This window comes from Parambassis ranga, chromosome 9 (genome assembly GCF_900634625.1).
Source record: "Parambassis ranga chromosome 9, fParRan2.1, whole genome shotgun sequence".
Classification (NCBI taxonomy): Eukaryota; Metazoa; Chordata; class Actinopteri; family Ambassidae; genus Parambassis; species Parambassis ranga.
The window spans coordinates 8,238,429-8,253,304 of NC_041030.1; the positions used below are offsets into that span (position 1 = coordinate 8,238,429).

At 42.6% G+C, this 14,876-nt stretch overlaps 1 protein-coding gene across 2 annotated transcripts in view; it reads left to right on the top strand.

Moving 5' to 3' along the window:
- LOC114441540 (tetratricopeptide repeat protein 28-like) overlaps window positions 1-14,876 on the top strand; it is a 146,558-nt gene that overhangs the window by 37,117 nt on the left and 94,565 nt on the right. Inside the window, exon 1 of one of the 2 annotated variants that reach the window (XM_028414517.1) lies at window positions 7,058-7,791. The exons of the other annotated variant lie outside the window; for it this stretch is intronic. Coding sequence (XP_028270318.1) covers window positions 7,765-7,791 — 27 coding nt within the window. The 5' untranslated portion in view covers window positions 7,058-7,764. Of the gene's footprint in view, window positions 1-7,057; window positions 7,792-14,876 lie in introns of those variants that run through there. 2 annotated transcript variants of the gene reach the window in all.

The window sequence follows — 14,876 nt, forward strand, 5'->3', positions numbered from 1 at the left end:
ATGTCAGATCTCACCAAACTGAAACATGACCACCTTGTTTGATGTTATTTTGATATCTTCCACAGCTATGGTGGTGATGTTGTATCGACATGCCTCTGTTGAATTCCCTGAATTCTTTAAGTGACAGCTGAGGAGACTGTAATCGGAATATTTAGGTATTATTCACAAAAGAATCAAAAAATGGAATTAATTCCATATATTGCCCAGGCAAAGATATACACACAATATGCACACAAAAACACAACTTTTTTTTTTTTACTTTTCCTTTGTTGCTCTGGATGGACTTATTACTGAATCCTTTTGTGCATCATTCTTCTCTCCCCACTTCAGATGGGTTAATTCTCAGATGATGTTCTCCCACTGGATTAGATTAGTAAAGGCAGGAAGAGCTGTCATTGGCATAATAAGCCTTAAGTATTAAGGTATTACAGTATGATCATCGAAGAATAAAATATTTCTTTAGACTTCACAGTGACTGCTCTGGCTGCGTCTCAGCTTGGCTTTTATGAATTTGCATTTTAACGGGTACAGTAAGGAGAGCAGGAGCTGCAGAGGGTCATAGAAGTAGTTAAATATTTGAACAGTTATTTGCTATTAATTGTCATCTGTTTAAGAGATCATCAGTCATAAATTGTAGCTTTAATGCTTTAATGTGCTTATTATGATTACCAGATTGTGGTGTGTGACTGCGTGTGTGTGTGGGCGTGCAACACATGGATACATTTGATATGAAAGGAAGAGAGAAAGGAAAAAAAAGAGACTGTGGGAGAATTTAGATAGAACTGGTGTGGTGATGATGGTGGGAAGAAAGGTAATTGAAAAAGAGAGGCATAAGTTTGGTTTTGGGGTTTTCTAAATGAGGGACTTGGGTGGGTCTGACCACAGCATGGCTCTGTGTGTGTGTTTGTGTGTGTGTGTATTTTGTGGAGGCAAATAGACACAAACACATTTGAATACATTGTCCTGTTCCATCTCTATGTTTAGTATATAGTCTGAGGAGGACCACACAGGATCTCATGTCTCATGCATCGGACTATGTGGCAACGCTGTTATTATTGATCCTGCCGCAGACGTCAAACCCCAGCGCCTATTTAACTGCCGGCCTGATTGAAACAATATGCTGGAGCCTGTTTCATCCATGTCCAAGACCACTGAATTATTAAACACATCTCTAAAGCAAAGGTCTCTCCTTTGAATAATGTTGTAACACTGATCTACTGTTGAGCGACTCTGCAGGGATAAACAAGCCCTTCTTCATTAGTGTGATTGGAAGGAGAAAAAGAAAGGAGAGAAAATTAGGGGAATGGAATAAAAAGATTATAATCATGTGCCTTTATCGCACATGAAGAAAGTGAAGAATCATTGATTAAACTCTATGTCTCAAAAGAAAAGAACTTTCAATAGTGTTTTTCATAATCGCACACTTTGCTGAATGCAGATAAGAGTGTTTGTGGTTTCTCTGTGGGACTGAAGTGAGCACATCAGGAAACAGACCCAGCTACAGTGGAGGCTATATTGTACTTAAACCTACAGTTTATGCTCATAAACATAAACATAAACGTGAGCAGACCTGGAAGTTTGGTCTCAGGATTTTCCCTCAACCTCTTTCATATCGTCTGTTTATTGTTTTTACTTATTGACAATGTGTCACAATATGATGCAGATTTGCAACATTTTGTCAACTAGCAGCAGCATCTGGTAGTGGGTGTGGCCTGAATTGCAATTACAGGCACATGTTTCTGTTTACATGCGACTGAATGATGTTTACATGCGTTGATGCATTTAACAGCTCTGTTTATATGCTACAGTTTCTCTCATAATTGGTTTGATGTTTCTTTCTTTTTTTTAAACATGTAAACAGATTAAAATCAGAATGAGGCTCAATGTAAATATACCTATACATTAGAATAATGATTCCAGGAAAAAAAAAAAGAAATTCTGCATCATATTTGACTTAAATAGATATTTAATTTGCTCTACAAATTATAGAAGCATTAGAGAACTACAAAGAACTAATCTAAAGGACTGTATCGCCTCCTTGGGAAGCACAGTGGATGATCAAAACTGTATCAATCTCCTTTGTGGCTAAAATTACATTTTAGAACTACACAGCTAAGGATAAGGTTTGGTTAAATTTAGGAGCAATAACATTAAGGGTTTAGAGTAAAATCAGGAGACCTTGCTGTCATGGTTACTATAATAACCACTTCATTAAGATTTGGGAATGGCCGAGTTCATGCTGGATGTTTTGATGACCCTTCCAGCCACGCTGAACTACTCCCTCTGGCTCTATAATAACATCACACTACTTCCTCCTTTGCTCCCAGCAGACAAAACTCATAATTACTGCAGCTGCTGGTGGGCTTTGTCACCAGAATGTAAACAAATGCTGTTTTCTGGGCACTTAATTGGAACGAATGATGCCCTTGTTGTTTTATTTTAACTTTATTTATTTGTTTATTTATTATTATTTTTTGGAAGGGGGTTTAATTTACTTTCCTTCATGCATATTTGGCCGTTTTTAAAGTTGATAAAAGGAAAAAAAGAGTACAAGAGTAGAAAAGAAATACTGTTTCATGGAATGGTTTAGTCACCACTATTAACACTGAACAGGTTTCTTTGGTAGATTATTGCCGTGTTCAGTGTGTGTCCCCTCTGCTGTTTGACTCCATATATACTGGAGCTCCATGCAGTGTCACGGTTGCTGAGAGTGATGTGACAGGAAATGAGAAGATCTGCTTTCAGCTGATGTTGCTGAATGTGCACTGTGGACCGATATTAAACAATATACTACTTACACTTCAGAAAACAGTTTTGTCATTCAAGACCAAAACCTCACACCCTTTGAACTGTTTATTAAACTGCATAGCGAGTCAGCTGAACACTGACCCGACTGATTCATCCCAGTGTGAGTGAGATTCACTCTGTTCTGAGATGAGTCTGCTCTCAAGAAGAACCGCTCTGCTCCCCGTGGGTAAGTCCTACCAAACAAACAAGATTTGGAATGGTTTTCAAGGCCCGTAACATCAGCCTTTGCTTCAGGGCACTTTGGGTGGTCAGTGCGTGTGACCTTCTCACAGCAGGGCTCCATAACCCCCATCCATCCCTATTAGAGGACACTTATCAGGGACAGCAGCCAGAGTGACACACTCCCAGCTGGGCTTCCCTGGAGAAAATACTGTGGAGTGGAGGGAAAGATTCCCCATGGTGCACAGTGCACTGAGGTGTGTGCATGCATGTGCATGTGTGTGTGTGTGATGACACTGTGCGTGTGTATGTGGAGTTGTTCTCTGCAGATAGGACCCTGTGACTCTGAGATATGCACAGGCTCATTAATTAGAGGCTCTCATTATCCCCCCTCAGGCTCCAGACACTTAATCAACACCAAGCTCCAACTAAGACACATGCATGCATGCACTCACACACACACACACACACCCTGTTCTCACATAGTCCACAGCAGGCTACATTCTGACACAACATCATCCAAGAGTACAGCTCTGTAAAAGAGGTGAATGAATGAATGCTGATGAGGGTTATTTGTTTTCAGTGATGTACGGCACAACAGAGTGGAGGGTGTCATTGCTGTTTAACACTTTTATTGTTATAATGTTGTTAGGCATTTCAAAACAGATTCATCCATCTGCCATGTCGTGCTGTGTCAGCAATCTGTCACATGCTGTAAATTATACGCTTGTGTTATAGAAACGTAATGAATGAAGCCTATTCGTTGATATGTTTACTTTTTCTATCTATCATGATACCAGGACCACTGGACAGTCCTGCTCAAGCTTCTGTCACCTGCAGTTGCCTGCATGTTTCTATCTGTGACGTTAGCTTACACGTCTCTGTTGCTGCACATGCAGCAGGATTTATTGCCTTGAAACTCCAGTTCTTGTAATTAAAAAGGTCACTGTTTATTCAAAAGAGGGGGGACAGAGAGCCCACAGTGACACTCCAAGTGTTGTGACTTAAGAGCCAGAGTCTGTGCGGAAATAAATTACTCTCAGACGTTCAGGAGAGCTTCTGGAGTGCTACTCCTCGGTGCATTTTCTGACAGCTTCTGTTGCTATCATGTGGCTGATGCACTTTTTACATCATGTGGACTAATAAACAGGCTAGAAGACAGCTACATGCAAACAAATGAGCAGCTCTGCATCAGTGCACGTCAGATAAGATCTGTGATAAAAGACTACAGTTCACAGGTTTCACAAATCTCTCATATTTGACTTTATTAAGAGCAGCTGATTTCTTTACCACCCTGGAAAAATTTAGCAGTTACAAGTTATTTTACTAGAGATTTTTACGATTAAGTGAAGCAATGGTGGTGGCATTACTAAAACCTATTTGTCTCGACATGAACCTGACAGTATTATGTCTTGTTGTCCACAGTATTGCAGTACTAGAGTAAAGGAACAGTCACTGGTAGGGTGGTGAACATTTATGCCCAACATGAGTCAAACATAGTTTGCTCCTCATGCCCTATTTAAATGTGAAGCGCTATACAAATACAGTTTAGTATTATTTATTAACATTATTGAAGCAGCTCCCCAGTTTCCTGTATAAATGAAGCTAACCAGCCATACTCAACCAACCCCTGAACTGAACATAGTCTAGACATTTTTGAGGCTATGATTGGCAAGAACAAGAAAAGGAAGCACAAACTTTCAAACCGCTCCAAGTTGTGGAAAATGAAAGAGGGGGTTTTTGTTTCCCTCTGAAGGCTGGAGTCTGATTTCCTGTGCGGCTGTGATTGGGAAAGCAGAGGCACGCAGAGGGAGCCTGCTTCTGTATGGGGATGCCAGATGACAGGCTTTACTATGAAGAGAGTGTTGCTTAACAGCACGCTGAAGTAGCCTTTGATTGGTCATCACAACTGCCTTTCATGGAGAATCTCTTGTGTAAACCTCTTTTAGATAGTGGAACTTCAATGTGTGAGTGAGTATGTGGTTGAAAGAGAACATAAACAGTGTCTTAGTGGTGTACTGTACAGTGCCAACAGGAGTCATTTGATAAGAGGCTATAGGGAAAAAAAGCTATTTAGTATGAGCTGGTATCAAATGACATATAAACACAAACACTGTATTTAAACTGCCATTACAGGATTTTTATGGTCAATAATATTCACAGTAAGTCATATTATTGTGGCATCTATATCAAGTATATCAGTCTAATTCATCAAACTGCATCTACTGTCAGATTAGCTTTGGTCGATGCCTTTATTAGACAGGGGTAGTGTAGGTAATAGAGCTGGCAAATGGCCCCGATGTAGATCAAACAGGATTCATGATGCAAGTACCAGTTATGGGTGTTTGCCTGGGTGCTGCTGCAGTGGATTGCTCTCATCAGTCATTTGTTCTGGCTCTGAGTGGTTCCCACACAGTGTGCTAGTGGCTATAGCTAGAAAGCTGCTGTTATTATTATTTTTTTTATTAATTTTATAGTTGGTGCCAACCATCATTTGTGCAATACTGCAACTTACTTTGAAAAAGCAACACTGTTGTATGTGTATTCCTGTTTAATTTTCAGGTATCTCAGTTCCTGTGAATACAGAACAGAACACTCCTACCATGTGCATGTAATAACCCCCACCTCTCACTCCAAAATGTGCGCTTTGATCGCAGTGCCAGCTGCAGATCAGGAAGTAGTGTCAAACATTTTGTTCATGTTCATTCATGTGGATTACAAAGTGTGTCGTGGACTCCCCGTGCACAGCAGGAGTTTGTCCGTACGGCCATATGTCAGCCTGTCCCCTCCTCCTTCTTGTCTTTTATTATCTGAGTGACCCCGAGCTGCACCTTGGACCTTGCTGACCCTCAAGAGACACCAGCTTATTGACCAGCTCACAGCTCCATAGAGTCCATTACCTAAACCAATTTAAATCACAAGCTTATTGTTTCAACTGATGTCACCACACTTCAATATCCACATCACTTCCTCAACAATAAGGAATGCACATATTTTTCTTGTTGCAGGAGCTGGGCTCAGCACCAGTAGATCTGTTTTAACTCATGATAGCTATCCTGCTTTCAGTGGCAGTAAGTGTGGTCTGAGGGGTTTTTCACCAGAATAACCATGTCCTGTTTTTAATTATATATTATAATACATTATTATATATTCAGCTCACTTTAAATTAATGATAAAAAGCATATTAAAGCACAAGCTGCTTTCTCACTCCAAAAAATCCATGCCACTAGTATATATGCATCTGATGGTAATATATTGCAGAGTGTACTATATGTGACAGCCCCACTCAACAGAAAGAAGCAAGGGAAGTGTTCGTGGATGCAGGTTTAGTCATCTCCAGCATCCAAGGCTCTTCATTCTTTGTGAATTGCTTTTATGCAGGAATTCAACCTACGATTTGCACAAAAATAATCAAGGACGGTACCTTTTGCTGATAGAGATCAAGGCAGCATGGCAGTGCAGCAGTGGAGTGTGGTGTTGTATGAATCTGTTTAGCTCATTAACACCCTTTTAAACTGTGATGAGCTTGTGATTTGCATAGTCCTGCTAAGCAGATGCAACATGATGTCAGATTTCTTTGTGTTTCTGACAAGTTTGCAGTAATGGAACGTTATTATTTGTATGTGTAGAAAACATATACCTATGGGGCATAACATAGGAATATTGTCATCACCTCAGCATGCTCACTGAAACTCCAATTACATGTAATACCACCAGCTTTATCCTAACCAAGTAACCAAATTTGACCTGGACGTGAGGACATCCCGTCCTCAAATCACCTAACCAGGCCAGTGTCCTGCATGTTGGACGTGCATCATAGATGGACACGTGTTTAGAGAGACTGCACAGAAAGTGTCCTTGAGCTGCGCACCAAACCACAGCCCGCCTCCTGTCTGCGCGGTAGCGTCAGCTCCGTGCGTAAATGTAAAGCGCAGTTTTTTTTGGCAAGTCTCTGACCGGCGGCGCTATGACCCTGCTACCTCTAGAATGCTTAGCTGCTCAAAGTCTGTAAACTGTGAGGCTGGAGGAGCGCAGGGGAGGAAGTCATCAGAGAGCTGTAGTCCAGTTTGTTGCTGTTGCAGGAATCAGGATATCCTTCCAGCTCCTCACAGAAATTCCAGGGATTTTTTTTGGTGGTTGTACCCCCTCCTTCCTATGAAAGTAATCCCTCAGTTTGTAGCGTCGTCTCCTCCACCGGGCTCTGTTTGACTGTGTCTCCACTTCCTAAAGTGTATTTCATGGAAAACGGGATTTGACCACTGTGATGAAGATTTCTACGTCTTGGCACACACTTCTTCCTGCCGTTTTCCTCGAGACCAAACAGGACAGACTGGACATAGCTTACACGCGTTGGACTAATGATTTAGCCTACTTAGAGGGACGACCTCGTTTTGAAAAAGTTTAGGAATTAATTTTTCCTACTACACCGCTAGGATTGGTCCTGAAGGCGCCGATCCTGCGTGCCGAGTGAGGAGGGAGTGGGTTCATAACGGACTCCTACTTTGGATTTACGCACAGGAACCTTTCACCCGAACACTGTCAGTCGACACTATGTGTCTCTGATTTATTCTTCGAGCTCAAGTGTGGATATAACCGCTGTATGATTTGTGTTGACTGTGCTGTCTTCCCCCAAAATTTACCGCAAAGCTGTACACCACCATGCATCGCTTCTTGGAGAAAATCTGCTGCAAAATCGAGGGAAGTCGAGAGGCAGCATGACTTGCGCTCTGGATTTCTTTGAATCTACATTCCATTCTCATATAATATCTTAATGCTGTTCCATTTTGGTTTACAAATATGATGAAATGGCAGCCCCGGAAGAAGGTGAGTCTTCATTTTTTCCCCAGTTATGACGACAAGTAACGTTTCTCTGATAAATCACAAGTTAGAAAGGGGGCTCGGCTAAGACTGCTGCTCTGTGTGTTCCCTTACTACACATGCTAATTACATAAATAGTAGTAATTCCAACAGCGCTGCACTACATTAAACTATACTGAAGTGTGACCAAAGACTTTTCAGCCTCTTTACACTTCGATCTTTTTCTCTATTTCTCCCTAATACTTCTACACGATTCCTGACAGTAATCGCTATCATAGCTCTGTGTGACATGTATTAGACTTGTTCACATCCTGGAATAGACAGTTTATTCTGCTGTGTCAATGGATATGTTAATGTTGCACACTCTGACCTGTGTGTGTTTTTCGCGTTTTGCGTCCTTTTTACAACATCAGACATTCTTGATCTGCACTAATCAAGACATCAGTGATTAATGTACCTGTGAGTGAAGCTCTGGAGCTGTGCGTATATTTCAAATCCAGTGTCAACACGGAAACAACCTGTGTGAGATTCAAACATAGAAAACAAAACATTGTGTTCACTCTAAAAGTTTCCAGATTGAACAGGCACCTTTTCTTGTTTTTAGGCGAGTCTTTAAAAAGGACTAAAACGTGCGTCTCTGTTTCTGCTTTCCATGATCAGACAATTTACTTTGAAGTCTGTATTGTTATTGTTTTTTCTTATTGCTCCGTTTTCATAGCTTAGGGCTATTACAGCATGGAAAATATCTGAAAATCATCTGGGCTCTATAAAAAAATGGTAGCAGAAAAATGTCTATGGTTAGGATTTTTACCAGCAGGGGGCACTTGTCTGACAAGAAATAGGCCTTCTTTTGCAGAAGTAGTGCTGGTACAGAGTCAAGGCAGAAAAATGAAGGGATGAAGAATGTCTTTTCCTTCATCTATCAGCTGTTTTAGATTGTTCTAACTTTTCATTTCTCCAACAGACTTTGTTCAACAGCAGTATAAACATTTTCTAGTTTTTCCCCTCTGGCCCAGATATTTTCTTTCCTGCTCTGCTGAAATATGATAATGATGTTCTGTCTCTATAACTCCCCAGGATTAAGAGCACTACTACTAATCAATACAAGACAGGGTCACCACTCTTACTGCTGCTTCTTTCGTAGTGACCTGCAGTAATGCCTGTTGCTGAAATTAATATTCCTGTGTTGTTTCTTCTGCATCAAGTGTCATTAATGTGGATAATCTCATCCTGGAAGATGAGATGAAAGAAAATGATTAGAACCGAGCGCTTTAATGTGGAGTGATCAACAGAGAAAATAAATGCTGTGTGGATGCCCTAATGATTTCTACAGCTGTGCGGTGTATCTGCCAGAATCATCCACGAGACCCCCCTTTGAGGGCTAAAAGCCCTTCCCTCGCTGCAGGAACTGATTCCTCACCACACTGTAGTCACATATGCTCATCCTGAATATATCATAAAAGTAACACTGTCCCTTTTTATTTTCATGGAGTTGAGCACATGAGTTCGTTCGCTCGGCCTGGTGGCTCTCGTCAAGGTGGAAAATGGTTGCTCTTGTTTTGTGTGATGTTGATTAATTAACCTGTTGGTGATGTTGGTTACTTGATGCATATTTATGAGCACAAGCACTTAGAGCAGGAAACGCAGGCCTGCAGAGCAGTGTTCAATATTTTGAATTACTTGCCACGCACATACTGTGTATGTGTGAGAACGTGTTTTGTGTGTGTGTCTGACATTGTCCCTTCACCCTGAACTCTGGTTCACTGCCAAGGATGTCCTCTGACTAAGATATCGCTAATAGCAGGCAGAACACGGGAATAAACAAAAGAAATGGCTATTGTGTTTTACATTGTATAGAAAGCCGTTTCTTTATAATGCAGTGTTCACATACAGACAATGATGTCACAAAAGAACCCTGATTTCCCTGTTGTTTATCAGCTTTTCAATCTCCCTCTCTGCTACACTTGTGGAGCGATGGGAATCAATAGAAAGTGTAGGAGAATCATATTGATTCGGGCTGAGTGTCCAGTCCACCTCCTCATAATGGATTACACTAATGAGTCAAAATTCTCAATCTCTAAATGTTGAATAGGAGAGAGCACTTCCCGTAATGGCAGAAAACTTGTCTGTGCTGGAAACACAACGAAGATAAAAATTCTTTCAGTGGATTGTGTGATTAGCTTTCTCTTCCTGTGATTTGATGGAGTTGCTCTGCACAACTGAGCCGATTCAGAAGGACTGCCTGTCATAAAGTGTTAAAATTAAGAGATGAGGTATATGACAAAAGGCGTCCTGGGCTTAAAAGCCAAGTACAGCATTGTGCAGGTTGATCCTTTCCACTTAAACAAAACATTAGGGACCAATGTTCTTTTTTTTTTAAACTAAAAAATGGCAGCTGGTGCTGCATGGGTACAGCAGCGGTGTCTGCAGTCATTTTTGGTTGTGTAACTGTGGGGAAGAGCACTAAACATGTGGACAGTCTGTCCTGCAGGAAAGGTAAGTATGATGAGAGATGACAGGTTGCCTGCACTGAAATCAAGCCACCAGGTTGTTTGACAGTGTGTGTCAGAAACAATGGTTTTAGGTTTTCATATGTGTGCATAAGTGCAGAGATGTTTAGACATTAATGATGGAGCCCAGTGGCTTGGCAGATTTCAGTCTAACATCCTGAGTCATGTTTTTTTTGTCCAGGAACTCTCTTGCTGAAAAACATTGCATGCCTCTGTGTTTCCTGCCAAATGTGTTTTCAAGTCATGATCTCCACCTGGAATCATGTGAGCAGGATTGCTCAGAACTTGTTAATATGTTGGGGGGTCTTGGGTTACTAAGTAAAGGTTTGCATCTACATTTGACATTATGCCTTGTGGCAGTATGACCAAGTCAGAAGGAGCTTACTGTTTGTTTTTGTGCTGGTGCCAGATGTTTCTGTGGGTTCCACATAGTTGACATAAGGCCTTCTCACCTGAGAGGGACAGGATGGGCTCATGTTTCTGTGACCAGACTCACCCGGTGCACTGACTTTAACCATCAGCATGAGCACTCTCACATCTCTGACCGGGGTCACAGGCTTTTTTTTACCTCTGAGAGTTCCTCATGCTGCTTTCCCTCTTTGATTTAGTATTATTTATGAGCTCACTGGTTGGGGGGAAAGGGCTTTTTCTCCCTGCAGTGCTCCATCAGTCCCAGTGACGTTTCATGGTTTAGGAATACATTTACGGAGAGGTGCCAGAAGATGGACATCCGTGGGGAAAAAAAGGGGGCAAGGCTGTCACTGGAGGGAAGAATCACTTGAGGAGCTGAGAGTGCTGGACAAAGATTGAGATACATCAGGGAGCAAATGAATGGACGGAAGTACAGAGATATAGTGGTGGGTATTGCAGAGAAGAAATGGGATTGCTGTAGAGCTGTACACATTGATAGAATTCGGGACAGTTGAAATTTGAGTTAAGGAAAAGGTGGAAGAGGTGGAGGCAGGAGAATAAGGTGCAGGAGATAGAGATTTGGAGTTTAGGAGTGAGAGGCCCTAGAGTGATGCAGCAGGGATAATTAATGATAGGGAGTGATAGCACCTGCTGTTCCCGATGCTGCGCAGTATTTACGGCCCAGCATGCCAACTGGAACGGGATGCGGCTTCATGGCCAGCCCCTTGGCCCATCCTCATGGGGCGTGAAAAGAGGGAGTGGAGGCGGGGGGATTGGGTCAAGTAAGGAGTTGGGGTGGGGGTGGGAGGGTGTAGTGTGGGGAACATCGACTCAGCAATATGGCTGAAATTTATGTGCTGTACTCGCTCTGTTAATCCCAGTCCACTGCCTCCCATTGGGAGAGCCGGACAGAGATGGAGGACAGGAGGAAGAGCTTCCTGGAATGCTTGCAGCCCCTTTCTCTTACTGTAATGCCGGGGTCTGCTGTATTCTCTGATAGCAGGCACATGCCTGGCAAACCACTCCCGCGAGTCAACTGTCGAAACACAACAGGAGAGACACCAGTGACTGCCCCATCCCTGCTCTCATTAATCCTCATTCCCCGGACCTGCATTGTGAGTGTTGAGATGGATTTTTAGATAGCAATTGGTAAATAAAAAAATTGATTTATGTGTAAAACAGTCCATTTGTATTGTTTTCCTCCAGAGTCTCGGAGCACTCATTTCTGATTTGCTACACCTTTCCTTTCCCCACCTCAGTGGCTCTGAGCAAATGGACCCTTGTTTGAGTTTATTGAGGTCATTGTTCCATGGGTGTGGTCAGCTGCTGTTGGGGCTCAGGAGGTGCCTGCCTCTGGGTGCCTCCACAGGGAGCAAAGCAGACCTGACTTGATGGACCACATCAATTGGAACACATTTCCTTGTTCTATGAGGTGGAACCGTCCTCGGCCGGATTTAAGCTTTATTCTTTTCATTCTTTTCACCGGTTAAGCTTTTGTATTATGTACTCAGTCTTGCATATACTGAAGTAGAGCCAGTGTTTCAGACATAAGCTGGATAAAACATGTTTTGAATAAAGGCTGTCAATGGCACTAGAGCCACATCTCTTCAGCATATGGCCTAAAAACATGCATACTTTTCTCTGTTTCACAACATTTATCAGAGTGCAGCTGCCAAAACCGCAGTTCCTACATTCCTTTATAACTCCACACTGGACTGCTTCCAGTGGGCTGGGTATAGTATCAGCTCAGTCTTCAGGCCCTGCAGCTGTCTGCAACCAATACAGCCTGTCTGTTGTGACAGACATTTGCTTCTAGCGCGTTCTATAGAGGGCCTGTGATCCGGTCTGGATGGAGACGTGTGAAGAGCACCACTAATACCACCCTGGCTCATACTGACGCCCCTAAATCCCACTAATTCCATCTCTTTTGTCAGAGATGGGATTCATAAGCCCTTCTTTGAAGGCTCAATTTTCCAGGAGTGTGTCCGTAGCTTAGCTTTTGCCTCCATGTAGCCAGGACATGCCATTCCATTCCTTGGATTGATGGTCTGCTTGGGAAGTGGTCAGTATCTCATCCTTGGGAAGATTATTGATAGATTATTGAGTGTGACCCCTGACCACTTCCCACTTGATATAAATAGCACATATAGAAAACAAATGAGATTAGAGTCCACCTCTCCTCTGTAGTCCTTATAGTCTTCAGGAAGGAATGGGTGCTGTGCAATGTTTTTGCAGTCTAACAGTGTAGACATACATCCAGCCTCAGCAGAGTGCTTCTCCTGGGGTCACAGAAACAACCAAGCCCAGAGCAGATTGTTTTACTTCCTCTCACATCACTCTGGCCTGGCTGGCCTTGCCTGTTCTTACTTCTCCTGCCACACTGGATGTGGTGAGGGCAGCACAGAAAGGATTTTACTGCTAGCCGTAAAATCCTGCAGGAAGGAAGGAGAAATGATGCTGAGCACGACCCATTGAGCCCTTTCCATCTCTCTCAAGGCTCAGTTTAGCTGCTGTTCCCCCTTATAAGTTTGGCTGTATTTATATGAGGCTTATACTTGGGATATTTATGTCAGCCATATGTTTATAGTTGCTAAGATATGTGGGCCAGGAGCGCTGCCATATCCTCAGTGGGCTTGTCTCCTAAGGGAGATTCATGATTCCAGCTTCCTTAACAAGCCAGACAGACAGGTGGTGACTGACAGGCATGCTGAGATAGAGTCAGTAATGAGGACTACAGAACAAACCTCAGTGGTCCACCCCCCCATGCTTCTCCTGCTCAAATGATCTCATGCCTCATAGACTTTATATATTTAACTAGGGCTTCTGTGGCAGTCTAATAGAGATATAGCCACTTACAGTTTAGCGCTGTCTATACCTCCTCCTCCCACCCACTGTCTTCACCCTAACAGTGATACCTGCTGTTATGTGTTCGTGTCTGCTTGGATTTCCCCAGCGTACATTTGTGACTCTTACTTTAACCCTCTCAGTTCCAGTAAATTATTTGGCATTTTAAGAAGAGCTGTGTGTGTCACATCCCAATGTGTTTTTCCTGGTTTATTTGTGCATTTCAACGTGCCTCTCTTTGTGTTCGCCTTAAAGTCTCGTGGAAATAGTAAAAATGACAGGTGAGTGATATTCTTGTGTCAGATAGGATATGATTGATGGAAACAGTGCAACACTATCATCCATCAGAGATACCTGAAATACTTCTCCTACTCTCTTCTAGTCTCTTATACCCCTCCTCCACCCCTCTCTGTTGATATATCTTCCTGCAACTGGGGTCAGAGGCCACATTAGAGCGTTCAGCAGTCTGCAGAGTGCTCCGGTTACCACTGTGAAATCTCAGGCATCAGCGGCTTCTTAGCTGTTTAAATATACAGTACTGCACGATGCTGAACACCGCTACAGGGGCCGAGCAGATGCTACACAATGTCTGTGCTGCAATGTTACAGTATTTGAGGTAATGTCTGCCTCTATAGCTGTGTAAAATATGTCTGCTGCCTTCGCCACCTGTCTGGGTGTTCTCGGTGATGAAATCATGCTGAACAGGAGCATGCCTAGTGATATAAAAGCTACTTTGTCTTTGCAATAAAAAACTGGCATGTGTAGACATTCCAGCTGCTCCAGTGAGTGCTGTTAGAAAAAGAAAAAGATACTAATAATTACTCATTGGAACAAAAGACTCTAACTTGGCACTCAACAGTTGGTGTAATGCTTCAGGTGTGAAATTACCCCCCTCCATTTCAGAATGTGTGTCATCCTCTCCTCCTCTTCGCCTTCATGGGAACAGCATTGTCTTTTTCACTTTCAGAAAAGGCTGCAACTGCTGTGATAGTATTAGTGCCAGGCATATCACTGCACCATTGTATTTTCAGTAGTAGAACAGTGTAGCTGCACCATTAGGTGCAGGTGAAGCGGTGGTACCTCTGCTGAGTCAAACTGCTGAGCCTGGTGGTATAATGAATGGACATATTACAGTGTATTTTACAGAGACAGGATGCTTCCCGTTTGTTGCTGCTGGGCTGTGCACCTTTTTTTTTTTTTTTTTTACAGCAGTGCCCCTGGGGACGTCACTGTAACATAGCTATGCTGGCTGGCATTTGGACATGTGAAATTATTCATGCCGGAGTCTGTCAGTGAACATGACTGCATTTGTCCGTCAGGGTCTGA